General features: G+C 54.6%; 1 protein-coding gene across 3 annotated transcripts in view; it reads left to right on the forward strand.

The window, feature by feature from the left end:
- TRAF7 (TNF receptor associated factor 7) overlaps positions 1 to 12,095 on the forward strand; it is a 29,602-nt gene that overhangs the window by 15,655 nt on the left and 1,852 nt on the right. For all 3 annotated transcript variants that reach the window (XM_021551074.2, XM_021551076.3, XM_021551077.2), the window contains 13 exons: positions 976 to 1,068; positions 2,706 to 2,739; positions 4,613 to 4,796; positions 5,391 to 5,525; positions 6,608 to 6,825; positions 7,016 to 7,089; positions 7,532 to 7,580; positions 7,705 to 7,832; positions 8,861 to 8,943; positions 9,237 to 9,276; positions 9,570 to 9,686; positions 10,750 to 10,872; positions 11,597 to 11,716. In XM_021551074.2, coding sequence (XP_021406749.1) covers positions 976 to 1,068; positions 2,706 to 2,739; positions 4,613 to 4,796; positions 5,391 to 5,525; positions 6,608 to 6,825; positions 7,016 to 7,089; positions 7,532 to 7,580; positions 7,705 to 7,832; positions 8,861 to 8,943; positions 9,237 to 9,276; positions 9,570 to 9,686; positions 10,750 to 10,872; positions 11,597 to 11,716 — 1,398 coding nt within the window. The remainder of the gene's footprint in view (positions 1 to 975; positions 1,069 to 2,705; positions 2,740 to 4,612; positions 4,797 to 5,390; positions 5,526 to 6,607; positions 6,826 to 7,015; positions 7,090 to 7,531; positions 7,581 to 7,704; positions 7,833 to 8,860; positions 8,944 to 9,236; positions 9,277 to 9,569; positions 9,687 to 10,749; positions 10,873 to 11,596; positions 11,717 to 12,095) is intronic.

The following is a 12,095-nucleotide window of genomic DNA, read 5'->3' on the forward strand; positions in this document are numbered from 1 at the left end:
GAGTCCTGCAGCAGAGCAGGGCAGCTTGCAAGGCTCAGGCTGGTGGTCTGGTCCCAGGCAGCAAAAAAATACAATTCCCTATGGATTTGGAGCCCCATCCCCATTCAGGGCTGCATGGCACCCCACAGACTTAAATGCAAGCCCCAGGAGGGTGCAAGGAATTGTCTACATGCTGGGGAAGGATACTTTTAAACTGAACTTAGCTTGTGACCCAGTAACCAACCCCAAACTGGATGAATAATAGGTCAGGTGGCGTTCTGCCACTGATCTGGGATAAGAGTTTGTTTCATATTTGGGAACCCAGGGGGCCGTGTTTGCATTTCTGAGAGCAGTACAGGATGAAAAGACAGAGGGAACTGCAGAGATTGATTGGAAATGCTCTGAAATGTGAGCATGGAGAGCCGTGGTGCTCTGGGAGGATGAGTTTGGAGCCCTGTGCTGGCTGTCCTAGTTGGTTAACAAAACTGGAGAGATGGGCCCACTGCAGCAGAAATAATGTTTCAGCTTCCTGAGGAGTGAAGGAGCTCTTCCTTCAGAATTCTTCAGAAACACAAGAGAGCAGGCTGTTTTAAAATTACTCTTAAGCTCAGGCTTAGCACAATTTTGACAACTCTGTGCTCAGGCCAACCAAGGACAAAGTCCCAGCCAGTGCAGCTCATGCAGTTCTTGTGACTGAGTCAGTGGCAAAGAAGCTGGTCTGTGCAGTTTGCTGTCAGGTGCTGATCCTGCCAGATGCTGGTGGCCCCCAGTTTGTGATGAACTTGAGGGTCTCCAGCCATTCCCAAGTTCATTCTTCCCCTACTGGAACTCAGCAGATCCAGACAGAATTTTACATTGATGTAATGTATGATCCCTCAGAGTGCCCCAGGCTCCCTGAGGCTCACCACTGAGGGATTGTGTTATTCCTTCTGCAGAGCTGCAGGCTCTTGGTTTGGACTAATGCACGCTGTGTGTGTCCCTCTGTGTGCCCTGCAGGAGCCTCTGGTGTTTGCAGAGCAGCCGTCCGTGAAGCTGTGCTGCCAGCTGTGCTGCAGTGTGTTTAAGGATCCCGTCATCACAACCTGTGGGGTAAGGCATGGCTCTCCCAAACATCCTGTGTGAGCCTCAGTCAAGCCTGGGCTGTCCCCTCTGTCTCTCCCTGGGGACTGTCAAGCAAAATTAGGGCTTGCTTAAAGTGGGATGGCTTTTCCCAGGAGGGTTGTACTGTCAGCCACCCCATCCTGGCCACGTTCAGTTTCCTTGCTGTGGCTTCCATGAGGATGGAAACTCCTCCTGAAGGGCTCCGCAGGAGCTCCTGGCCACCCCAGGAATAGCTGTGGTTCTGTTGTGAAGGAAATGTTGCTTATAAAACAAGAATGGCTTGAAGCTTCATTTAGTTAATGCTTGCAAAGGGATTTGAGATCCTTAAATGAAAGGCACGAGGTATTATGAATATTCTTCTGGATTCCATTTTACTGGGATTTAATAGAAGCTGTATATTATTCCTGTGCTACTTGTGAAGAAAGATGGTTTTGAGATGGCTCTAATGCTTCTGATGTGATCTGATCACCAGGATGGGGCTGTAGCAACAGCAGCAGAGCTCAGAATTGTTTATTGCAGTGAGGGTGCTATTCCCCAGAAGTGTTGTAGCTGCTGCAGTTTGGCTGCACCATTCCAGTAAGCAGCTCTGCCCAGAGACACTGAGATTTACTGGTTAATGTGGAAAAAAGCCCACTGCAGGAAGCAGCCTGGCTTCATCTGCAGTCCTGCTCTGGCAGCTCTGGAGGGAGCTCAGTGCAGCTGTGCCGGGCAGGAAAAGGCCACGGGAGCAGGGCAGCAGATAACAGCTCCAGAGGGGGACTCGCAGCCCTGCCAAGAGCTGCCTCTGTGGCCAGGGAACGTGGCTGAGCAGGCTCCAGGGAATGTACAGGGCAGGAGCAGGACATGAATGCTGCAGCCTGTATGTTCATCAGTGTGTTAGTCTGTGTTTGCTGCTTCGTCAAGTTGAACTGTCAGAACGGAGAGGGGAGCTATTTAAAGCGCTCAAATTTACAGAGAATTTAATGGGTTACAAACCAGCTGTTCCATCTGCCTGGCAGCAGGACAGGGCAGCTTCTGCTGCCTTGAGAGGGCTGCAGAGGGATGGATGTGATGGGCTGACTGGGCAAGGACAGAGACAGGCCAGGCTTCCCCCTCCCCCGAGGGCTTCTCAGGGCAATGAGAGGGAGGGCATGGGCTGCAGTGGAGGGTGAAGTAGAGAAACCCTATGCAGATGTGGAGGGTGGGAAAGACTTGGATGTGTTCAGGAGCAGGCTGGTTGGAGCTCTGAGGCCTGGTCTGGTGGAAGGTGTCCCTGCCTATTGGAAGGGAATTGGAACTTGATGATTTCTAAGATCCCTTCCAACCCAAACCAGCGTGATCCCATGAATATCAGAGTGTGGCAAAACATCACCCTGGCTTTGTCTTGCACCACAATCATGGCCTGATCCTGAATGGGGAGAACGTCAAAGCTCCAAACTGTGTGTTCAGTACCTGTGCTTCACCCTGAGCTGCCTGAGCAAGCAGCTGGAGTTTGCCCTGTGGTGCTGAGCTAAAACAGGCACAACAGCTGCTGAGGCTCCTGAGCCACAGGCTTTGCTATCTCCCACCTTTCCCATCAGTAGCCACAGGGAATAATTTGCCTGCTCTCGTTTTACGCTGACGCTGCTGTTCCTCTCTCTCCACAGCACACGTTTTGCAGGAGATGTGCCTTAACATCTGGTGAGTACAGAACTGTTCTTGTGTGATGCAGCCAAAACACTTTTATTTCCTGGTTGACTCGCTTTCACCTAAAGAGAAACCTGCAGAAAAATGTCCAAAGGGCTTAAAACAAGCTGTCATTCAGACTGCAGCAGTGAGGGGCTGGGGGCCACTGGTACACTCTGGAGCATGGGCACTGCAGAGAGGGCTGGGCACAGGATGTTCTCAGATCCTGGAAAATGCAGTGGATAATCCCAGGATAATACATGTCTCGCCCAGAGTTGACCCACAGATTTCAAACTGAAAGCTTTCTGTGCCTGCCTGGATAAAGAACCAGGGGCCACGTTTGGCATCAGCACCTTCTCCCCCATCCCCTCAGTGCCAGGGCTCTGGCCCCTGACTGAGCCCCACTGAGCTGCTTTAGCTCACCCAGCTCTTCCAGAACCCTGGGAGGGCCCAAGCCCCTGGCTGCTGGCCTGGGCTGACCAGCTCCCGCTTGAGTTGGACTTTGGCTGCATAAGAAAGACTTTTTTTGGCACGAGCCTGTGCCCCTCTTGGCAAGCTGTTGTTCAGCACAGAGCCAAGCCATTGGCATTACCAGAACAGCGAGCCCTGAGGAGGCTCCCTGGGGAGTCCTGCAGAGCAGCAGCTCTTTCTGCCTTAAGATTTTTGTGTTCCACATGCAAGAGGTCCCTCTGCTTTGCATGTTAATCCTGCCACCATGCTCTGCTGCATCAACCCCAACCCACAGATCTGTAGCAAAAGGCTTTGCAATTGCAATCCCCATGCCTGGAGTGTTCCATAAACAGCTGGATGTGGCAGAGCTCAGTTGATGAGACAGTGATCGGTCCAAGGCTTGGACTCGATGATGTTGGAGGTGTTTTCCAGCCTAAAGGATTCTGGGTTTCAGTGGTTCCTGGCAGCAGGAGCTGAGGCCAGGCCTGGGTGAGGAGCAGGTTATGGCTGGGGCATCTGGTGATTTGTGCTCACTGCCTGTGAACACTCCCTTCAGCCAGCACAAGGCACTCTGAATCAGTGTGGGTTTCTTTCATTGGCAGCCCCCTCAAACCACTGTAGATTAACATAAACTGTAGCTTTTCCACACCCCAAGACAAACCAAAGATAATGCCTTGCACACCTTGGGTGAATATTCCTGGCTCTTTCCATGGCCACTCACCTGGTGTTGGAATCTGGGGTATTGATAATCCCGAGATTGTAGAAAGTCTTTGTCTGTCAGCCCCGCTGCCAAAGCAGAAGCCATAATTGGTCTGTGCTGGTTTCCAGGTTGTTTATTCTGTTTATCTCTCACATGTTCTGCTGCCCTGCCCAGCTCTGTCCTGCAGGGCAGTGTGTGGGGCTCTGCCCTCAGTGGGATGTGACAAACATTAAATACCAGAAACTCCCTGGGCTGGATTTACAATAACGTGCCAATATCTGTCACCTACGTTGGACAGTGTGTCCCCAGCCTGAACCAACAGAAAAATGCCAACACCACAGTGAGACATGGAGGGCATGAAGAAGGAGAAAAAGGACAAGGCACACCCAATTTCCTCCAGCTTGTCCCCTTTGGACCCTTATCTAGAATCCTAAAATTTTACTTTTGCACCCATGCCACACTTAATTATTACTTCTATCAAACACTCAGAGCTGGTAATTCATGCTGTAAGATTGAAAACTCTTTTCCATGGACAGAGATCACAGAGCCCCCAGAGACACTGTCTGTGATCTCTGTCCATGGGTTCCTGACCCCTGCCAGGGAGGGAAGCCCTGGATCCCCACAACCTGGCAGCCCAGGGGGGGCAAAAACCACCATTTCCACGCTGGAAATTGCTCTGGGCAATGCTGGTGCCCTGTCTCACCCTCACTGACCGTGTCACCCTTCCCTCCGTGGCAGAGAAGTGCCCCGTGGACAACGCCAAGCTGACGGTGGTGGTGAACAACATCGCGGTGGCCGAGCAGATCGGGGAGCTGTTCATCCACTGCAAGTACGGCTGCCGGCCCGCCGCCAGCAGCAAGCCCACCGCCTTCGAGGTGGACCCCCGTGGCTGCCCCTTCACCATCAAGCTGAGTGCCAGGAAGTGAGTGCTCCTTCCACTGAGCCTCTGCAGGCTGTGCCAGCCCTGCCCCGGGGCCATGCAGCTCCTGCTCTGTTTGCCTGTGCTAGGGATGGGCAGGGTGGCTTCGGGGGACAGCTCAGATGGGCTGGTGTCAGGGGGAGGATGCTGTTTTCTGCTCCTTGAGGGCCAACACTGGGACAGGGGGTGCATTCCTCACATCTGGGAGGAAACTCCTTGGCTGAGGTCAGGCAGAGAACTTGGGATTCTTTTTGTAAGAGGAATTATCTTCCTTATATCCTATGAATTTTAAATCTACCTCCCTCCCTATCCTAAATGCATTCCCTGTTTGCCCATTGCCTGTTGTTGATGGCTGCCTGAAGGCTCAGCCCATCAGCTGCAGAAGTAGATGTGCCCTGTGAAAATGTGGCCTATTATTACTCTCAATTTTCTGGCCAAATGAGAATTTAAAGCTGGAATTGCAGTCTCAGAGCAGGAGGCTTTGGATCATCTGACAGCCTCACAGGGCTGGTTTGCTCCTCTCCTGAAGGTCTGTGTTGTTCCCAATATTTTTTACTCGTTGCTGATTTTTCCTGCCTTTGCTTCTCTCTGTGACAGGGATCATGAGAGCAGCTGTGATTACAGACCCGTGCGCTGCCCCAACAACCCCAGCTGCCCTCCCCTGCTCAAAATGAACCTGGAGGCTCACCTGAAGGAGTGTGAGCACATCAAGTGTCCCCACTCCAAATACGGGTAAGGAGATGATGTTTTTGGCTGGGGAAGCTGCACTGAGCTCATTACTGAGCTGCTTTTTGGCTGCTGCAGCCTTGGGCTGGCACCGAGGCCCCTGAGCAGCTCTCCCCAGGGCTGTGCCTTGGCCTGAGGCTGAGCTGGGGCTTACAGGGATTGCAGGAGCCCTTGAGCCTCTGGGTGGGAGCAGGCAGCAGTGAGGAGGAGGGTGAGAGCACAGGAAGAACAGCTGGAGGAGAGTCAGAGCATGAAGAGAGGAGGATGAGGACAAGAGTAATTTGAGCACCATGGCTGTGTCCAACCAGGCCTTGTCCCAGGCAAGGGAAGTGCTGATCCACCTCAGAGGGTTCCCTGTCACCTGAGCCCCAGGGCAGCCCCTACTTGGGTTTACTTTTGCAAGAAGGGGGTTCACAGAAAGTTCCAGCAGCACTGGCACAGGGCAGTGGTGGAGTCCCCACCCCAAGGAATTTAAATGCCACGTAGATGTGGCACTTGGGGACGTGAGTTAGTGGTGGCCTTGGGGGAACGAGTGGACTCGATGGCCTTAGAGGCCTTTTCCAACCTCAACAATTCTGTGATTCCATTATCCTAAGCCATGTCTTAGCAGAAGCAGAGCAAGGCAAGTCCTGGCAGAGCAGCCCTGACTCTGTGCCATGCTGCAGGCCCAGGTCAGCATCTGGTGAGGTCACCTGCAGTTTTTTCCACTGGTTTTGTTGGCTTCTGGTGAGCACAACAAACTGATGCCACATTCTGTCTCCTGCTCAAAATCTGCTTTTCCTTGCAGCTTCCCAGACAAACAGTCTAGTTTGGGGCCAGTGCCCTGGCTGAAAAAATGGGAGCTGCTTGGCTTCTCCTGTCTTGCAGTTGCCTCTCCCAGCAGGATCATAAACTCATTAAAATTGGAAAGGACCTCCAAGATGATCAAGCCCACCCTTTGAAGGCTTGTGAACCACATTATCCCTGCTGCTGGCAGGAGGAGCAGGACAGTGGGGACCCACACAGGCCTGGGAGCTCCCTTGAGGAGACAGCTGAGCAAGGAGTCTCCAGGGGAGCCCTGCTCCAGCCAGCATCTGCCTTCCCTTCAGGTGTGCATTCATAGGAAACCAGGACACCTACGAGACCCACCTGGAGAGCTGCAAGTTCGAGGGTCTGAAGGAGTTCCTGCAGCAGACGGACGATCGCTTCCACGAGATGCAGGTGGCAATGGCCCAGAAGGACCAGGAGATCGCCTTCCTGCGCTCCATGCTGGGGAAACTCTCCGAGAAAATCGACCAGCTGGAGAAGAACCTGGAGCTGAAGTTTGGTGAGCGTGCACCACACGGGCTCTGTGGTCAGAGCTGTAGGGACAGGGCAGCTCTCTGGGTTACAGGATTGCTCTCCCTGCTGATGGCAGCAGCGTGTGGCGGGGCTGGGTGGCAGTGGCTGCCCTCTGCCTGTTCCTGGGGTGCCACCAGTGGCTCTGCAGTGACTGTGGGCCTGTCCCTCTCTTGCAGATGTGCTGGATGAGAACCAGAGCAAGCTGAGCGAGGACCTGATGGAATTCCGCAGGGATGCCTCCATGCTGAACGTGAGGATGGGAGTTACCTGGCTCTGCTCCTAGCTGGGCTTCTTTTGCTCTGGGGAGAGCCTTCTGCTCCAAAGCCTGGGCCTTCTACAGGGGCATTGTCCCCTCCTCCCTGCTTGCAGAAAGCAGGGAGATAAGCAGATCCAAGCAGTCTGGTGAATTGCAGAGTGAGGACAGTATATCCTAAGAGGCATTTCTGGGCCTCTCTGAGCACTGAAGAGTTTAATGCAGGTGTGAGGTGCTGCAGAGCCCGTGGTCTCTGGAGGAGGTGACAGAGGGATGTGGCAGTCACAGTAGAGCAGAGACCTCTGGTCAGAGGACAGGCCCTGTGGGAGTCAAGAAGACAAGAGGGGTTGTAGCAGTGGAGGGGACAGTCCTGAAGCCATGTCCGGGGCAGGCTGGCCTGGATGGCTCCACAGCTCACACAGCTTGTTGTGTTTTTCAGGATGAGCTCTCCCACATCAACGCTCGGCTCAACATGGGCATCCTTGGATGTGAGTATGCCCATTGCCTGGGGCTGGGTGTGGGGGATGCCCAGGGAGCCCTCCTGGCTGCTGTCCCAGCTGTGCAGAGCAGCAGCACTGCTCTCCCTGCCTCACCTGCCTCTCCTTTCTGCAGCCTATGATCCTCAGCAGATCTTCAAGTGCAAGGGCACCTTTGTGGGCCACCAGGGCCCCGTGTGGTGTTTGTGTGTGTACTCCATAGGAGACTTGCTCTTCAGTGGCTCCTCAGACAAAACCATTAAGGTAAGAGCTTCCCTCTTCCATGGACCTCCTGCATTTGCACGTGGAACAGAAGCCGAGTTCATTTGTGGGGTGGGCAGATGTCACTTCATAAAGTTCTCTCCAAAGAATCAAATGATTCTTTGTGATTATAGTTAGACAAAATTCTCTGCAAGGAAACATTATGTGCTGGCGAAATTGAGAGACAGAGATCTTTGCAAGGCCCTGATTAGGATCTCATTCCTGCAGCTGCTGGTTTTGCTTTATGTGGCATTTAGGGTATTCACGACTATTTCAGCTTCTGATTTTATGTTCCTTTGTTACAAAAAGTCATCCTAGAACAAAACATTTGTCCCTGATCCAATATGTCCTTTCCCTGTTTTATGGCATGTTTGTTTTCCTTTGTCCTGTTTTCAGTAACTCAAACTGACAGCACTGCCCCGGTGCAGCCTCAACAGCCCTTCCCAGTGTCACCAGTGGCTGCTGGTGGCTGCTGGCCAGGCTGGGGACCCCCATGGGCTGCCACAACTAACCCTGCCAGGAGCAGAGCTTTGGTTTAGTTCCCTTGGTTTTAGAGCCACATGGAAGGAAATGGATATTGCTGTACGTTAGGGAAGGAAAGAAGAATTCCTCCCCTGTCCTGGCTGCTCTGGGCACCACACTTGATAGAGCCCTGTGTGCTCAGGGGAAAAGCCTTTGCAGTGGCAGAGGAAGCTGTGCTGTGCCTCTGGAGCCCTGGGATGGGTGGGAAGTGCTAAAAGGAGCCTGAGAGCTGCCCCTTTGTCTCAGAGTGTTGTGTTGGCCTGGGCTGAGGGAGCAGAGCTGGACCAGCTGCTGTCCTGTGGCTCGTTAGCTTCGGCCTGACCCTCTGCAGTCCATTCCTCTGCTAGCCAAGCCTGCAGGCCTGGGGGCTGGCAGCAGTGCCCAGGTGGCAGTGCCCAGGTGACAGTGCCTAGGTGGCAGGCAGTGCCCAGGTGACAGCCAGCCCATTTCCTCCTCTGGGTGCTGCCATCCTGCCCAGGGTCCAATCTCTGCCTCGTGTTTTCTGTTAGGTGTGGGACACCTGTACCACATACAAGTGCCAAAAGACCCTGGAGGGTCATGATGGAATTGTGCTGGCTCTCTGCATCCAGGGGTGAGTGAGGAGGGGCTCCTGTCTTTGGGGAGAGTGGGGACAGCCCTGGGGCCCCTCACAATTCCCACCCTCTGTCCTGCATGTGCCCGATCAGGCATGAGAGGCGTATCTTGGCCTCTTTGCTCTGGAAAGGTGGACAAAGAGTGTGTCTCTCTGGTCTCGCCTGTGTCCTGGTTTCCTCCCTGCACTGTGGGAGTGCAGCTCCTCTCCTCCCAGTGCCAGGGAGGAGCTGGGTGGGACCTGCCGTGGTGCTGTCCCTCGGTGACCCCCTTTGTGTCCCGGTGTCATTGCAGGAACAAGCTGTACAGTGGCTCTGCTGACTGCACCATCATCGTGAGTACCCGTGGGGGCACCCACAGCAGCAGGGATTGCCCCTCCTGTGCCAGGCTGGGCAGCTGATAACCCTCCTGTGCTGGACCCACTCCTGGGCTGGGCTGGGGGCTTTCCTACAGGCTGCATTTCCTCCTCCCAGCTCCTGCCTGGGAGCAGGGGGCTGGTGCTCTGGGCTGGGGCAGGGTGGCCTGCCCAGCCCCTCCTGGGTGCTCTGCTTTGGTGGGCTTGACAGCACTGGACTTGATCTTAGAGGGCTTTTGCCACCTAAACCATTCCATGGTTCTTGTTTGCAGGTCTGGGATATTCAAAACCTGCAGAAGGTGAACACGATCCGAGCGCACGACAATCCTGTTTGCACTTTGGTCTCCTCACACAACATGCTCTTCAGTGGCTCCCTCAAAGCTATCAAGGTGCAGCTCCAGGGCTCCTCAGGGGCTGCTTGGGGACCAGGAGTACAAACTCTCAGGCAGAAGTGTCCAAAGAGGAAGGAAGTGGCATTTTGACCTGTAGGTGACCTTGTTGCTAAGGTCTCCTGAGCCACAGAGCAGCCAGCACTGCAGAGGTTTAGCCCATGCTCTGTGCTCAAGGGAAAGCTGTTCTCTGGCTGCAAAAACACTTATTTCTTCCAGCTCTGTAAACCCGAGGCTGCAGCTGGAGTATCCTGGCACTTCCTGAGCAATGTGTGTCCTCAGGCCCCCAACAGACCTGCCCAGACCATTGGGAATTTTGTCTGGGCTCCAGAACTGGCTGGGGATTCAGGCTGTCTGTTTTGAAACCACCTCCAAAGGATCTTGAGTCTGCATTCCCTACCTAAAACATGCAGAAATCAGGAACAGCTTTTCAGGCTGCCCTTTAAAGCCTTGGCTAGATTCCTGTGGTTCTGCTTCCAGCTCCTGGTGAGACAGCTTATGGGCCCGTCCATCTGTAAGAGGACTGTGCTCTTTTCTTTATCTGGGGCCTGGAGTGGTTCAGCTCTGGAGAGAGCTCTAGGCTGGAGCAGCCACACAGCACAAGGAGAATTTGGGGCCTTTTGGGTTTGTCATCCCTGGCCACTACCTGCCAATGATCCAGGCAGGCCCAGAGTGAGTGGGGGGAGTGAGATCTGCCAGTCCCTGTGTGCCGGGGGTGCCAGGGATGGGAGAGGAGCTTTGTGGGAGTGGAAGTGCAGGGCAGCTCCTTGCTGCAGCTGTGGTTTAGATTTTGCAGCCCGTGGCCATGCTAGGGAAGGGTCTCTGCCAGCGGTAATGCAGGCTCCAGGCTGGCTCCCTCAGGGAATGTGCTTCCTCAGCAGTTATTTACTGGGTTTTATCAGCAAGTCAGTGGGATCAGGCAGTTCCCATCAGGCAGGAGAGCTGGCACAAGGATCCCCCAAGAGCTGTGAGGGCCTCAGACAGGGTGGGCAGGCACTGCTGTCCGTGTCCTGCCCAGCCCCACTGAGATTCCTCCCCCTGTGTGTGTCCTTGCTTTCCACAGGTGTGGGATATTGTGGGTACTGAGCTCAAGCTGAAGAAGGAGCTGACAGGTCTCAACCACTGGGTTCGAGCACTGGTGGCTTCCCAGAATTATCTCTACAGTGGATCTTACCAGACCATCAAGGTGGGTCCCTGGCACTGGTGACACCCCAAGCCCCTTCTCCCTGTTCCTCTCTGTGCTCTGCAGCTGGGACGTGAGAGCACTGCTGACACATGAGAGCACTGCTGACACGTGGGGTTTTCCTGTGCTGATTCCATCCCTGCAGGCTGGGCCGCGGGAGCTGCTGGGGAGGCTCCCTGGGACAAACGGGGCCTCAGGCACGGCGCCTTCAGCCTTATCTGCACTGACACTCCTGCTGATAACAGGGGAAGGTCACTGCCTGGCTGCAGAGCTACCATAAATCCCTGTGAGGGTTCCCAGTGCCCTCCCTCCTCTGTGCTGGCTCAGGTTTTGATTAATAGGTCACCTCTCAGGGGTGAACAGTCTGGGGGACACAGGAAAATTGGAAGTTGCCCTTCTCAGTGTTAGTGAATCTCTGTTAATTGGTCTGCGTTGGTTTTTAGTGCTGTCAGGGACTGGGCTGTGTGTGTGCATGTGTGCAGTCACACACAAAGGGTGTGAAGTCTCCACACAACGTTTCCAACCTGGATATTTAAAGTTGGGCAGCTAAATAAGATAACAGGGATTTGTTCTTCATTGCTGAACATTCCCAGCTGGATAGGTTTGTCCCCAAAGGTGTGATGTGGGCACACGGGGAGCCAGGCCGACTCTGTGCGTGGCAGAATGGCTGCAAGGGATCTCCCCTGTGGAGAAGGGTCTCATCCTGCCTCTGCTCAATCTCTCTCAGATCTGGGACATCCGGAACCTGGAGTGTGTGCACGTGCTGCAGACGTCGGGAGGCAGCGTGTACTCCATCGCCGTGACCAACCACCACATCGTGTGCGGCACCTACGAGAACCTCATCCACGTATGGAGCAGCTGGCATGGGCTGCTGGGAGCAGCAGGAATGGGGACGGGGGCGTGGGGGTGGGCACCTGCCTCTGGCTGTGCTCTCGGGCACAGCACCCAGCTCTGGCTGTCCCTCGAGTACAGCACCTGCCTCTGGCTGTCCCCTGGGCACAGCACCTGCATCTGGCTGTCCCTCGGGCACAGCACCCAGATCTGACCGTCCCCTGGGCACAGCACCTGCCTCTGGTTGTCCCTTGAGTACAGCACCTGCCTCTGGCTGTCCCCTGGGCACAGCACCTGGTTCTGGCTGTCCCCTGGGCACAGCATCTGGCTCTGGCTGTCCCTCGGGCACAGCACCCAACTCTGGCTGCCCCTTGGCTCTGGCTGTCCCTCGGGTA

This window comes from Lonchura striata, chromosome 16, assembly GCF_046129695.1.
Source record: "Lonchura striata isolate bLonStr1 chromosome 16, bLonStr1.mat, whole genome shotgun sequence".
NCBI lineage: Eukaryota > Metazoa > Chordata > Aves > Passeriformes > Estrildidae > Lonchura > Lonchura striata.